A 14,659-nucleotide genomic window follows, 5' to 3' on the forward strand; every position below is an offset into this window, starting at 1 on the left:
GCTGCTGCCTCACGGCCCCAAAACCAGGCTGAGCTCTGCAGGGGTGCTGCTGGGGAGACCGCAGCTCCCCATGGGGCTGAAGCCAAGTTGGGGCTCTGCCAGCGGGGCAGCTGCTCCAAACCCTCAGCGTGCCCCGGCCTGGAGCCACCAAAACACCACAAATCGTCCCCAAAAGCACCTGCACACCTCCTCCGGCCCCGGCTGCGTGCGGTGCCCCAGGGGAAGGGGACGGTGCCCGGCGCGGGGCCACGGCCACCCCAGAGCAAAACCTTCATGGCAGGGGGGTGGCTGCCAGCCACGGTGGCACTGTGGCCACCTGCAGCACCAGTGGCACCAGTGGCACCAGTAGCACCAGCAGCAGCACCAGCAGCACCGTTTCCCTGTGCCACCAAAACCCCCACCATCACCAACCAGGATCCCAGTGCCCATCCACGTCCCTCCCCACCACGGTTCAATGGCCAGGGCAGACGTACCCACAGCACTGCCGGGGTGTGGAAATCCCATTCCCAGAGAGGTTTTACCCTACAAACCCCCGTGCTCGCAGCTGGCCCTGGGCTGGGAGCACAGGACCTGCCTGTCCCCAGGGTGCTGCCCAGGGGCTGCCAATGCCCTGGGGGGTGCTGGAGGTGCCCTAACGCAGAGCATGGAAGCTGCGTTTTCCTCCCGGCCTTTATTTTAACAGATTTACAGGCAGCAGCCTCGCCGTCTGCAGGAGAGCTTGCCCAAATCCCCACGGCACCAGGGTTTTGCAGGCTCGGGGATGTGGTGCAGGGGCTCGGGGCTCAGCCCCTGCCCAGGGAAAGGAGATTTAGGGGTTAGCAACAGGTCACTGCTGCCTCCGACCCTTTTCCCACAAAAACAAAAAGGTTTCAACAGCCCGAAGGAGAAAGCAGCACCTCGGCTGCGATTAACCCCTTCGTCCCCCCCCCTCGCCAAGGCCTGGACCGGGATTTTCCAGAGAGCTGGCTCCTTTGGGGCTGGCACGGGACCCCCAACCCGCTCCCTCTCCCTAAGTGCTCCTTGGCCAGCCCCATGGGATGTTCCTCCCCCGGGGGCTCTCTGCTCCCAGCCCAGACCCCAACTGAGGGTCAGACAGACGGACAGACGGACAGATGGACCCGACGCACAGCCGGGTGCCTCGCAGCGGGGACGAGCAGCTCAGGGGGTGGTGACACCCGTGCCACCCCCACGGCCACGGCTCCTGTCCCCTGGGAGCCACAAGCAGCTGGAGGAAGGTGCCAGCCCCGCTGCTGCAGCGGCGAGGAGGCACAGCGCCGGCTGACGGCTGGTCTGCAGCCCCAGCTCCTGCGTGTGTCTCCAGCTTTGCTGGCAAAGCCCTTCAGGGTCTTAAAAACAAACAAACGAACAAAAAAAACACATTTTTAATTTTTTTTTTTTTCCCGTGTAAAAATGAAGATTTCCCCCCCGATGCAACCTGCTCCCGGGTCTGTGCCGCGCGGTTTCGTAACGCAGCCCCAGCTTCGGGAGCTGCCCTGCAGCCCTCAGAAATGCCCAAATTCAACAAGTCGGCAACACAAATCCTGTTTGCAGCCAGAGCCGCTGCCCTGGCTGTTACAAAGGTCAGCCTGGAAAAAAAATAATAAAAAATAAAAAAATAAAAAAGCACTGGCTGCACCCCAAGACGACCCTTGACACCTCCAATTTCCCTGGTCCCTCGGCACCACCCTCCTGGGGATGCTGCGCACCCGGGGCTCCCGGTGCCAGCCCCAATTGAACCTCTCATCGGGCTGGCTGAGCCTTGCGGGTCACCCATGTGGCAGAGAGCAGAGATTTAGCCCCAGATCTGCACCGATCTGGTCCTGGCTGCTGGTTCTCCCTCCCTCCCTCCCCCTCCAGGCTTAGCCAAAAATATTGTGGTCTGAGCCCATCCATGCCTGAACTGGGAACCGACCACACGTTGTCATCCAGGTCTCGTTAGACACTGAAATGCAGGTGAACATCGCCTTTGTGGGAGCCTGTCTGCCACGTCCCATAAAAGCATTTGGGGCTTTGGGTGGATGCAGCAGGGCACGGCCCCGCTCTGCCCAGCCTCCCACCTGCAGGGTAATTAAGGGATCTGAAATAAACGGGGAGGTTTTTGGCCCTGCAGGGATAATTCCTCCTCTCGGTGGCAGCTGCCTGCAGGGCTGCCCTGGAGGGGGGGGAGCCGAGGCAGTGGGAGCTGGGGCTGGAAGTGGAAATTTCCCAGGGAGGGAGGAAATGGTTTCCTCCTGGGGCGTCCCTCCAACAACTTTTTTCACCGCCTTTCCCTAAATATCTCCTCGGAGCAGCTGCTGTGACTTTACGTCTCTCTGCTCCCCTCCCAGCCCCAGCAAAGCAGCTCACAGCCCCATTTCCACAACAAACCCCAAGGGGGGAAACCTCCGGCCCCATTCCCATGGGGCAGGATGGGGCACGGGTGCCCGTCCCTGGTGACTGTGCCATCGGTGTGCTTAGTGGCACAGTGCCTGGGGGAGCCAGGCATCTCAGCCCCGTTGTGGTTTGGGGCCTCCGAAATACTTTGGGTGGTGCGGAGCACTGGGAAGATCGGGGCTTTAAGGGCAGGAGTGGAAATTGGGAGGCTGTGGGGTTCTGGAGCCATGGGTGTGTTTGGGGTCCTTTTGGAGAGGGGCTGAGGTTGTGCCAAGAGGGAATCGGTTCCCTTGGGGCAGCGGGGAAGGGCATTTGGGAACCCCAGTGATTAGTACCCCAGCCTCATTCCCTTTCCCTTCCCCATCCCTGCCTGGGGACAGACGGATGGGGGAAGAGGAGCCGTGTGTGGTTGGGGGCTGCCCGGGCACCGCCTCTGCTCCCCTCCAGAGCCGGCGTGCCTGCAAAATCGTGTATTAGCCACGCTGCCAAAAACCCTTTTTCAACCAATTTTCTGGTGGCGTGGCTGCAGAGCCCCCTCTTTGTGCAGCCAAAGCACCCCACAGCACCGGGCTCTGCTCCGTCCCCAGCCCTTGGGGACAAGGGTGGCACGGGGGGAGCTGCAGAGGGGACAGCCCAGCGGGTCTCGAGGCCATCCCGCGCTACCAATCCCTGCCAGCCTCAGCAGCTCCGTGCGGGTTCCTAAAAGCCGAACCGAGCCGTAACTCATCGGGGCAGGGATGCCCACGTCACGAGCTGGCAGCGGTGCCGGCAGCTTTTCAGGCCTCCTTCCAAGAGCAGGCAGGTGTCACCCGCAGCGTCACCCTCCCGGCTCCTGAAGTGCTTTCAGAGCTGCTTCTGCTCCTCCTCCTCGCTGCTGGGGAGAGCAAAAGCCAAGGGGAGGGGGATGGTGGGATGGGGAGCCGGGGCAGAGGAAGGGGGAGCTGAAGGTTTTGAGTAAGGATTTGCAGAACCGCAGCGACCCCTCCTCTGGCTGTTGGGCTCAGATCTCCATCCCTGCCCTTCGCTGACCTTGATCAGCCCACGGCTTTCCCACAGCCCAGCACAAATCCCGGGGCATTGGCTGAGTTTAGGACTGAGCAAGGACAGCAGGCTCGGCAAGGAAAGGCACGCACCCTTCAATCCGTCGTCACAACCCCAAACCTACTCTGAAGCATCACCTGCTGGGGAGCAGCCCTTTGCCGTGCTCGGAGCAAGCACCGTGACCTGGAGCTGGGCTACAGGAGCACCTTGACATCAACATCCAGGTCTGTGGGGAAGAAAACCCCAGGGAAGAGCCAGCCCAGCACTTCCTGGGGGTTTGAGGCAGCCACAACCCCTTCAGCTCCACCTTTCTGCTCCCCCAGCCCCTCCACAGCCCCCTTCCCGAAGGGGGGCAGCCAGAGCTGATGTAATCTGCTGGAGCTCGGCTTTAGGACGTAACCAGAGCCACATCACACCAGCAGCTGTTCCACAAAGGCTTTATTGCTCGTTTGCATCCGAGCTCCCAGCACCACATTTCCTGAGTTTCTTAATGAGCTTGCAAATGAGGTTTAAATAGAAAAGGAAGGGGGAAAAAAAAAAAAAAAAGCCACTGATTTTCCTCGCTAGGCTGGGACCTAGGCGGGCGTACAGTGCCGGGGGTAGGAGCTTGACCCCCAGCGAGAGCTCGGAGGTGATCACAGCTCAGCGTGGAGCTGAGACAAAGCGGTTCCAGGCTCGCAGGGCTTGGAGGTGATGGCAGCAGGTTGGGGACAGCGGCAGCGTGGGTGGCAGGGCGGCGAGGGGAGGGGGCCACGCTGACCTGACCCCTGCCCGGCAGATAAAGAGGGGATTACGGCTCACGGCTTGTAATCTGGCTTAAGACCTGACACCGTCACCACGGTCAATTTGGGCTAAAAGAAGCATTTAATAAGCCCCGAGACATACTAGGAAAAGAAAAAATCCAAATAAAGAACCAAAAACCCACCAGGTACCAGCGAGGGAAGTGCACGGAGCGAGGCACCGCTTGCACAGTGCGGTGCAGGCAGGTCCCAGCACACGCTGCCCTCGTGGTCCGGAACAGGACCATCACACACTTGTTATCCCGCTCCGTTGGGGTTTAATCGTGGGAGGCAGAAAGGGAGGCATTAATAATGCCCATGTCTGTTTGTTTGGGGCTCCCAACAGGCCCGGCACGAGGGGAGCTGGCTCGCCTGGGGACACCGAGCGCGGAGCCGCGGCGCTCGGCTGGCTGCTGGCGAGGGGAAGGCAGCCACGGACAAAGCAGGCAGACTCAAGTGGCAGGGCCGACTTGGCTTCCCTGGAAGGGTTTATTTAAAAACAATTATTATTAGAAATCGCCTGCTCAGGCACGAGTGACAAGGCAGCGACGCCGTTTGGCTTGAGACTTCAAGGGGAGGCAGCGAGACGCAGGGAAGTTTCTCTGTCACTTGCCACGGGGAAAGCGTGTGGCCGAGGCTCCTGCCACCCGCACACCCCCCTCACCTGCCCGGGGAGATTTCCTCTGGCTGGAAGGAGCAGGAATCAGCACAGGAATTGCTGCCAGGCTGCGGAGGTGCGGGGCCAGCCCACAGCCTCGGCTGTTTTGAGTCACTTCAGGACCGCAGAGTTCCCTGTTACTGGAGAGCCTCGAGTGTCACCATCTGGGCTCACCCCCAGACCAGCCTCCAGCCCCCCCGGCACAAGCTCTGCGCCCCCAGGTCCTGCCCAGCACCCGCTGGGGTCACCCCAGGATGGTACCGGGCAGACCAGTGCCGCGTTCCCATCCCTGCTGCTTTAGTGACCGATCAGCTGCAGCATCTCCTGAGGATCCACTATCTTCTCCCGGGGTTTGCCAGCAGCTTTTCCTCTCGCCACTTCGGCAGCGTCTATCTTCTCCCAGTCCGAGAAGGAAACAGGACGGACCCCTGGGGTGACGGCGAGAGAGAGGAGGGAGAAGTCAACCCAGCGCACAGGAGCACAGCCTCACCTCCCCGCTAGCAGGGAGCTGACATGCAAGCAGACCCTGCCCCTTTCCGACACGGCGTCAGACTTCGGCAGCGCACAGGAATAATAATTCCTAGCACCATGAGGAGAGAGATTGCGGGTTCCAGTCAAATCTGATTAGTCAGACCTTTGCAAGCCGTAACAGCGGCGAGCGCAGCACCACCTTAGGGGACAAAACACTTGCAGCTCCCTGTTCCAACTCAGACAGCGAAGAGGTAAACACACACTTTAATTGAATGCTTTTAAACACAAGCAGCAGCAAATGACTCTCTTGGGCATTTTAATCTTTTCCCCAATTTGCCTGGAAGGATTGCTAGGAAAACCATTCCAGAGCAATAGCTTGCTGTCTGTGCCACTGACAGTGACGTTTTACCCAGGTCCGTGCTGCTTTTAATGGCCCTTTCCCAGAAAGCGGTCATTAACCTTAGCAATGACACTGATTTTGAGAAAATTCAGGTCCTGCTCTCCCTGCATTTCGGAGCAGTGGAACAGCAGCACAACACATTTCCTTGGTTTGCTCCCAAAAGCAGCCCATGGGACTCAGTGCCCCAGGACACGCAGATTTTGCCTGCATCGTGCGTTGGGCCAGCTGCTACAGATGCCCACGCACATCCTCACTCACCTCGGCTGCTCAGGATGCTCCCCACAGCCCCAAAGCCTTCTCTGGAGACAGACACATCCAGCACGCCTCCCCGGAGATCCTCCAGCACAGACTGGGCAGTGTCAAAGCTGTCATTCATGGTGGTGATGATCACGCCTGTGGGGCCTCTCTTCACCCAGCCGCTGCAGTACAGACCTGCGTGGGCACACAGCAGCCAGGCTCAGTCCTGCACGTGGCCACGGACCCTCCTGGATGTCGCTCCTCGCCCTGTCCCAGCTTTGGAGGTCACAGCAAGCTGCAGGCAGTGGAAGAATCTGCCCCTACTTCGGGGACAGAGCCCTTTGATGGTGCTGTCAGGAATCTGCGTGCCTCCAGACCAGCACCGAGCAGCCAAATGGGCTGTGTCGCTTCAGTAACAAGGCTCCAAGGCCCAATAAAACAAACACGTCCTTCAGGGCTGTCTGCTGAAAACTTGATGTCCCTATTGCTAGCCGAGATTGGGACAGGTCTTAAAATCTGACAGAGGCAGCTGATTTCCCCAGCTCCCAGCAGTGGAGGAGCATGAATGCCTTGTGTCAGTGCCCCTGGCGAGCAGAGCTTCCCCCCCAGAGCCCCCAAAGCCCAACGCACACCGCAGAGGTGTCCCCGCAGATACAGACCCGGGGCACCTTGCACTCTGCCCATGCTGTTGGGGATAATGCCTCGCTGGCTGTCGAAGGGCACTGCTGGGTCCAGGGGCAGGCTCCGGTAGCCGATGCTGCTGAGCACCAACCCGCACTCCAGCTCCTCCACATCGCCAGTGGGGATGGCTTTGGCAGACTCACCCGAGCCCTGAGAGAGAGAAGAAGAGGCTGCTAATTTCTATCCTTAATCCTCCGGGTACTAAAAGCCCTCCTGCAGCACCAGTGTGGCCAAAGCTCCCTTTTAGAAAGGGAAAGGCTCTCGGTGGAGGGCCTGGCAGGCTCTCGGGGAAGCTCTCAGCCTCTCCACGATGTCAGAGGACACAAAGCCACCTTATAGATGACTGCCAACGGCCGCAGGGGATGTGACAGTGTCCTGCCCCAGCCCCAGCCCTGCTAGGGTCGTACCTCCAGGCGGGTCAGGGCCATGCGGACGCCCCTCGCCCGCGTCCCGTCGGCGGTGGGCAGCACCTCCTGGGGGCTGCGCTGGAACTTCAGGCCCCACTGCCGGGGGGCTGCTGCCTGCGCTGCCATCTCCCCAGGCTTCTGCAGGGCTGTTTTGATCATCAGCTCCGTCAGGCGCTTCCTGGGCCTGGGGATGTCTAGGAAGAGAGAGAGCTTCAGGGCAGGACCGTCAGCGAAAGCCCCTCGGGGTATGGTGTGACATGGAGGCGGTTTTCGGTGCTACGTGAGTGTCCGTTTGGAGCCTGGCATGCAAAAGGGAGTCCAGCGCCTTTGAGATGACAAATGGAGTGACCAGGAGAGCTCCTGAGGTTTGAGGCCAGTGGGACACAGGAATCAAAGACTGCAATTTAGCTGTCCTGCTGGCGCTCGGAGGCAGCAGCCTGTGGAGGACAGCCGGTCTCCGGACACCCCTGAACTCGGTGTTTTCCTTCGAGCTCTGCAGGAAGCTTTTAAATCAGCAGCCTTGGGATCTCTCCTGCAAGGCTCTCTCAGCCGTCCCAAACCTCCTGCCTCATCATTCAGACAGCAGTTACGTCCCCAAGCAGCAGTGCGGCTGCACAGACAGAAACAGGCTGCTGCCTCTTTGTGGCCTCCTGTCACCCTGAGGACAGCCGCACCGCGGCCACCTGGCTTTGACACGCCAGGCACTAAGCACAGGGTTTCTCTGATGTGCCTTCTGAGCACCTGCAGAGCACTCCTGGGTGCTTGTCTGTCAAGGCGAGGCCCTGTCCAGAGGGGCACGATGCTTTCCTCACCTTTAACAGCATTTTCAAGGCCTGTGAAGTCGGCGGGGTTGAGGACAGGCTGGGTGCCGGGCAGGTTGATCATCTCCCGCAGCTCCTGGGAATTGCAGGCAGGGAGATGCAGGGAGACGTCACCTCCAGCACGGAGCTGCCACCCAACAGCCCCAGGCTGCCTTCCCCAAGCACGTTTGGACCAGGAGCAAACAGCTGCAGGAGCTAGGACAGCCAGGTTCACACAGCCGGGGACAGAGCGCCTCTCCCCGCAGGGCAAGGGCAGCCTGGGGTCTGGTGCTGGGAAAAACATCGCCCTCCAGCCTCACCTTGATGGTGAAAGCAACTTGGAGAGGTCCCCTTCTCCCAGCCAGCCACACGCGCTTCACCTTGCTGCAGGCAAGAGCTGCCAAGGAGCACTCAGTGATGTCTGTCTTCTGCAAGACACAGACACGCGACAGGAGTGGGATGAGGGCAGATCTGGAGGGACTGGGGGAAGGCAGAGCCTCTGAAGGTGAAAAACAGCCGCAGAAAAGCAGGCTGCACATGCAGAGAGCCTGGGCAAGGACAGAAAACCAGTCATCTGCCTTTGCACGGAGCTATTTGCACAGCTCATCACTGGAAGTCCTATCTGAGGCCATACCGTGCTAGAGGTAAGGAGCCAACACCTCGTGAGATGGGTCCAGGCCATCCGCCCCAGGCAGGTCACTCGTGGGGCAGACAGGGCAAAGCCTTCCAGTGCTCTTTATTTTGAGGTTGCCTGCAGATGTTTGGTCCTTTCCCTTCTCAGGATACAGAGGCACTTGGGTGGAACCCACTAGAAACCCACAGCTCAAGTCTCTGCCTGCTTGCCCCAAGCATGGCCACAACTATAACTGCTGGTTGCCAGAGCCTCCGATTTTTTTTAAATTTTTTTTTTCATGTAGACGTTAATATCAGAAGTTGTCACACAGCTGTAACCAACCTCACGGCAGCTCTCCAGGAGGGAGAGCCCATGCTGCTGACATTTGGGGCAGCAGCTGCATGGAGCAGCTGGAGCACACCAGTCCCCAGCTGCCTACAGGGGACTAGGACAGCAGGAGGGGAGATCCACTAGCTTGGACCAACACAGAGCAACCAGAGCGCCCAGTGCTACCAGCAGGAGCCAGCCTGCTGTCCTCAGCTACAACAGGAAAAAAAAAGTTAAATGGAGAAGCTTCTAGTCTGGAAAAGGGAGAGCAGCTCCTCCTTTGCCTCCCATAGGAAATGAAGGGATAAAGCTAGATTTTTTAGGTACCAGAATAGCCTCATGGTTTTGTTCACACCCTACAGACTGTGGGGCTTTCCCTGGTGAAGGAGCCCACAGACCAAGAGGGCCCAGAAAGCATACTCTCAGCAGAGGCAGATCTCCCTCCTCTGAGACTTTGCTGAGACCCGTGGAAGCCAGCACCCACCCAGCAGGGAGCAATTCTGGGCTGGCCTCTGCCTTCACAGCACGGAGCACTGAGCCAGGACTCACCCTGAGGAGATCCAGCGGGGAAAGGAGGATGCGGGCGATGTCCAGCGCCACGTTGCCATGGCCCAGGATCAGCGCTGTCTCGCAGCTCAGGTCGGGCTTCAGCTACAGGGAGAGAAAGGCCCAACCGTGAACAAATTCACCCAGCACACAGATTCCACCCCCTTGGACCCGCACCTACCACCTCAACCCCCTTCTGCCTCTCTTTCTGCTGACAGAGGTGATGCAGACGAGGTAACTCCACACCAGCCTCCCCCCGAGTGGACAAAACCACTTTGAGGCGCTGCAGTCAATGCCTGTCCCCCCTCTCCCAAGCACCATCCTTGTGACTGGGGCAAATTTTGGCAGGTCAGCCAAAAATACTCCCCAGGCCCCCATCTGGCCCGGCCGAAATGTGCTGCCAAGCCACGGAGCCAGCTAATCCGCTCTCACTGATGTGCAAATTGCTCACATTTCTACCATCTAAGAAGGATTTAACGTGGTCCCTGCTAATCTTTTCCAATTGCAGGCCTTTCAGGACTTAATCTGGAGCTGGATGTCAGCACCGGGAGGCAGGACGGGAAGGAAGGTCAGGGAAACGAAGGGTTGTACTCACGTCCCGGTTCTCCGGCAGCCCGTTGTACCAGCCCACGAAGGCTCGGGCTGAGTAAACCCCGGGGAGGTTCTCCCCTGGGATCCCCAGAGTCCGGTTGTCTTCGGCACCATAACTCTAGGAACAAGCAGACACAGTCAGAGAGGCTGTCACAGGCAGGGTCTGATGCTAAAAACCACAAATCCACACAGCTGCCCACCCTTCCTAAGGGCTCGGATACTCAGTGGAGGGGTTAAACACGGCCCTGGAGCTTCATCCTCCAGCTACTGAGCCCAGAACCAAAGCTGACCTCCTCAGGCCTACACAGGGCATTACAAGCTGAGGCCACAGACAGGGACAGATCCAGGCCAGGCTGAACCAGGCCCGGCAGATGCTGGCCCGTCACAGGGAAGGGGATCCCCAAGAGCTGCCCGAGAGGCCTTCCCCATGGCGTATGGAACCAGCCCCCACAGCCGGGCGCCCCCACGCACCAGCACCACGGCGTGGTAGGCCTGACGCAGCTCCGCCACCGTCACGTCCCTGCCCACGGTGATGTTCCCGTAGTATTTGCAGCGCTCGGAGCGCGCCGTCTGCCCAAACGTCTTGGTCACGTTCTGCGGGGAACAAACAGGCAGCACCATCAAGGCCAAGGCCCGCCGCTGACCCCATTCCTGTTCCCCCCTTATCCCCCTCTCCAGCCTTGAAATGTTTCTCCCCCTGTCCGGCTGGGTTATTTTGGGAATTTTATCTATCAGCAGCCGCAGATAATTCCCCGTGAGATGAGCACAGCCTTGGCACGGTTTCCACAGCCCCTGGAGGAAAGGAAGAGCCGTGTTTTGCACCCACCTGGTGGGAGGTATTAAAAAAACACCTTAAAATTTAAAAAAATATATAAAAATTTAACAATGCTGGGAGCGTTTTAATACCTTCGCCTCTCTGAGTAAAGGCTGCTGGAGGAAAAAACTCCATCCCCGAGGTGCAGCTCAGAAGGGAGCCCTGCCAAACAGCCCCCTCCATGCGGGGTGCTGCCTGCCAGACCCCCTCTGCCAGCCTCGCAGTTCGAGCTGTCCTGAAACCCACCGCACCAAGCGAGGACACGAGGTAGGACAGCCCCTGAAGCCTTTTCTCCTGAGAAACTGCAGCTTTTCTGCAGAATGACCCCTGATCTCCCTGCAGGTACAGCCAGACCCAGTCTGGTAACAGGGATGCACACACCGTAATGGGAAAGCTGCCCCAAACCCATTTACATCTATTCCTTTCAGACCAAAGGGAGGCATTTTTTTTTAAAACTTCTCCCTGCTCAGGTGTGCACCTACAGCCAAACTCCACCAGCAGATCCGTGTTCCCAATCTCCCTTAACGGGTACAGGCCGAGCACAGACAAACCAGAGGATGAGAGGAGCAGCCTGTGCTGGTGCTGCAGCAGCTGCAGGAGAGCATAAAGCGTCCTGGAAGCAAATTATCCCAGCTTTGTTCTTGTTTGGGCCAGCCTGAACAGCGCGGGGAGTCTGTCCTGGAGCACTGGACACTGCTTGGACCCAGCATTCAGAGCCCTGAAGGCAGAGGTTCCCCAGCACGGCTTCGCTGGGCCTCGGCAAGGACAAGGAGATGGGAACATGGAGGGATCCCGCCCGAAGCACGCTGTGAAGGACACCGACCGCCCGGCCTGCACCCACCGTCATCATCAGCACCAAAAGTAGCAGCAAGGGGAGGAAAGCAGCACCGACCTTCACTTCGGGGTGGTCCGGAGCCACACCAAACCGCACGAGCCCGAAGGGAACAGGCAGCTTCTCGTAGATGTCCACTTGTACCAGGTCGTGGTGCTGCAGGGGAGCAAAACCGCCGTGAAGGAACGGGGACGGAGAGGCCCCGTGAGCCCAGCACCTCGGGAGGGACACACCGCATCCCACGGGGCCCTGTCACATATGGGGCCACGCCGTACCTGCTCCTGCCAGCCCAAACCCTAAGGTGCAGTGCAGGATACGGCCCCAGCCATCATCACCCACCTCTTGTGGAGGCTCTGTCCCGTCTCCCACCCCACAGCCCCCCTACCACGCTGACCGGGGGGCTAAGCAGGGTCCCGGGGAGGGGGGGATCCCTGTGCTGGGCAGGAGGCACCGAGGCTGGGTGACCCCAGGGTGGGGCCGGAGCTCCAGACAGATGTTTTGCTGCAAGGGCTTTGTTATCTTTTAACTGGAGCCTGCCTCTGCCCGGAGATTAGGCAGCCCTGAAATTCGTTCCCGAGGCTCAGCAAGGGCCATTTTCCAGCAGGGAGCAGAGACACCCCTGGAAGTGCTGAGAGAGGCCTCGCTCGGGGGGGCAGACCCCAGCCCAGCAGCACCCCAAGCCCCCACCCCGCGCCCCGGTACCTTGAGGAGGTGCTGGGCCGTGTAGAACCCCGCGGGGCCGCTGCCCACCACGCACACCCGGGGGGCCGGGGAGCGCGAGGACAGCCACCGGCGGGCACCTGGAGGGGAGAAGGACCCAGGAGACGTGATGGCGTGATCCCGTGCGAGCTGCCAGTCCCACTGACCCCCCCCCATATCCCCCCACCAGCTCACCCCGGGCCCTCCAGCACTCCCCAAGACCCTCACCAGCACCCCTGAGCCCCCCAGCACCCCATTGGGACCCCCAGCACCCCTCTGAGCCCCCTCAGCACCCATCTGAGCTCCTCCAGCACCCACCCACCAACACCCCCAAGCCCCCCAGCACCCCCATGAGCCCCCTCAGCACCCCTCTGAGGCCCCCCAGCACTCATCTGAGGCCCCTCAGCACCCCTCTGAGCACCCCCAGCACCCTCCACCAACCCCTCCGAGCCCCCCAGCACCCCTCTGAGCCCCCCCAGCACCCCATCAGGCCACCCCAGCACCCCATTGAGCCCCTCAGCACCCCATCAAGCCACCATAGCACCCCATTGAGGCCCCCAGCACCCTGCTGAGGCCCCTCAGCACTCTCCTGAGCCCCCCAGCACCCCTCTGAGCACCCCCAGCACCCCATCAGGCCACCCTAGCACCCCATTGAGCCACCCCAGCACCCCATTGAGGCCCCCCAGCACCTCATCAAGCCACCCCAGCATCCCATTGCGCCCCTCAGCACCCCCCTGAGCCCCCCTGCAACCCATTGAGCCCCCCCAGCACCCCACTGCACCCCTCAGCACCCCCCTGAGCACCCCAGCACCCCATTGCGCCCCTCAGCACCCCCACGAGCTCCCCCAGCACCCACCGAGCCGTGCAGCTCCCCCCACCCCAGCCATGGCCTCCCCGGGGGGCTGCCGGACGCCTCGGGACGCTCCCCCCAGTTATACCGGGCCGCCCCCCGGCCCCCACCCCCCGGTGGCAGCGGGCGGAGCTCCAGCACGGGACCGCCCAGCACCGAGCACAGCACCGGGACATGGGGAGGGTTGGGGGGGGGCGGGGACCCGCTGTGAGACCCCGGGGGTGCTCAGCACCGGGACCGGGGACGGGAACCGGGATCGGGATCAGGGACCAGGACCAGGATCGTGGATGGGGATTGGGATCGGGGACCGGGACCAGGATCAGGACTGGGACCGGGATCAGGATTGGGATTGGGGACCGGGACAGGGATCGGGGACCAGGACCGGGATAGGGATCGGGACTGGGACCAGGACCGCGGATCAGGATTGGGGACCGGGATTGGGATTAGGACCGGGATCAGGACCGGGACCGGGAGCGGGGACGGGGATTGGAGACTGGTATTGGGGATCAGGATCGGGGTTGGGGACCGGGACCGGGGACCCCGACCGGAATCGAGACCAGTATCGGGATCGGGATCTGGGACCGGGACCTGGATAGGGATCGAGGACCGGGATCAGGATCGGGACTGGGACTGGGATCGCGGATCGGGATTGGGATTAGGACCGGGATCAAGGACCTGGGACCGGGACCGTGGACCAGTATCGGGATCGGGGACCGGGATCGGGGTCGGGGACGGAGACTGGGGACTGGGATCGGGGATCAGGATGGGGACTGGGACCGGGATCGCGGATCGGGGACCAGGATTGGGATTAGGACCGGGATCAACCGGGATCAAGGACCGGGACCGAGACCAGGATCAGGACCGGGATCAAGGACCGGGACCGTGATCGAGACCAGGATCGGGATCCGGATCGGGAACCGGGATCGTAGACCGGGTCCTGGACCTGGACCGGGATCGGGGAACCGGGACCGGCCCCGGAACCCCCCCCGCCCCCCGCCCCCCCCTCACCGGCCCCGCCGCCCCTCCAGCTCCAGCACGCGCCTCCCGGCCCCATCCCGGCCGCCGCCGCCCCTCCTCCCCGCCGCCCAATCAGGAGGCAGAACAGCCCCTTCATTTGCATATCCCCGCCCCCGCCGCCACCCGGAGCAGGAAGCGGGCAGGAGACCATAGAGAGGCGGGGAGGGAGGGGCCGTGCTGGGGCCGCTCTAGCCGGCGCTCTCTATGGGCCAGTCCTCCACGGTGCCCGGTGGGGGGGGGGGGGGGGAGCCCATGAGTGCCTGGGCTTTAATTGCGCTGGGTTAATTAATGCCCAGAGCGGTTTATTGCAAAGGGCTCCTGGGGGAAGAGAGCCCAGAGAATGGTCCTTAAACCATCCTCCTGCGCTGCAGCAACCCGCAGGGGGGGCGAGGGGCTGGAGGCTCCCAGCTCCATCCTCCCGGGTGGTCCCCGCTTAAAAACAATTAAAATAGGGAAAAAGCCCCTTTTATTGCATGTCATCCCCCATCACTGCATGTCAGAGCCCTCACAGGGCAGGGCAACG

General features: G+C 61.0%; 1 protein-coding gene across 2 annotated transcripts; it reads right to left on the reverse strand.

Moving 5' to 3' along the window:
• Positions 1–4,645: 4,645 nt before the first annotated feature.
• FDXR (ferredoxin reductase) lies at positions 4,646–14,255 on the reverse strand. Of its 2 annotated transcripts, none has more exons than XM_068655346.1 (12): positions 14,128–14,255; positions 12,273–12,370; positions 11,631–11,726; positions 10,396–10,518; positions 9,929–10,042; positions 9,337–9,438; positions 8,168–8,275; positions 7,860–7,944; positions 7,048–7,241; positions 6,619–6,790; positions 5,981–6,154; positions 4,646–5,279 (listed from the first exon to the last, which is right to left on the reverse strand). In XM_068655346.1, exons 1-12 carry the CDS (start codon positions 14,237–14,239, stop codon positions 5,149–5,151), a joined length of 1,509 nt encoding a protein of 502 aa, XP_068511447.1. In that variant the 5' UTR covers positions 14,240–14,255; the 3' UTR covers positions 4,646–5,148. The 2 variants fall into 2 exon arrangements, with proteins under 2 accessions (XP_068511447.1, XP_068511448.1); XM_068655347.1 differs by lacking the exon at positions 14,128–14,255 and adding an exon at positions 13,126–13,280.
• Positions 14,256–14,659: the final 404 nt, after the last annotated feature.

Source organism: Anas acuta, chromosome 18, assembly GCF_963932015.1.
Source record: "Anas acuta chromosome 18, bAnaAcu1.1, whole genome shotgun sequence".
NCBI classification, from domain to species: domain Eukaryota; kingdom Metazoa; phylum Chordata; class Aves; order Anseriformes; family Anatidae; genus Anas; species Anas acuta.

What these genes read in the sequence shown, in the direction of transcription:
- FDXR (XM_068655346.1), bottom strand. Translation starts at nt 14,239, where the DNA reads ATGCAAATGAAGGGGCTGTTCTGCCTCCTGATTGGGCGGCGGGGAGGA. An exon ending in CCTACCACGCCGTGGTGCTG is followed by an intron (nt 10,043 to 10,395) that starts GTGCGTGGGGGC and finishes GCTTGTTCCTAG; the next exon opens with AGTTATGGTGCCGAAGACAA. An exon ending in AAGTTGCTTTCACCATCAAG is followed by an intron (nt 7,945 to 8,167) that starts GTGAGGCTGGAG and finishes TGCAATTCCCAG; the next exon opens with GAGCTGCGGGAGATGATCAA.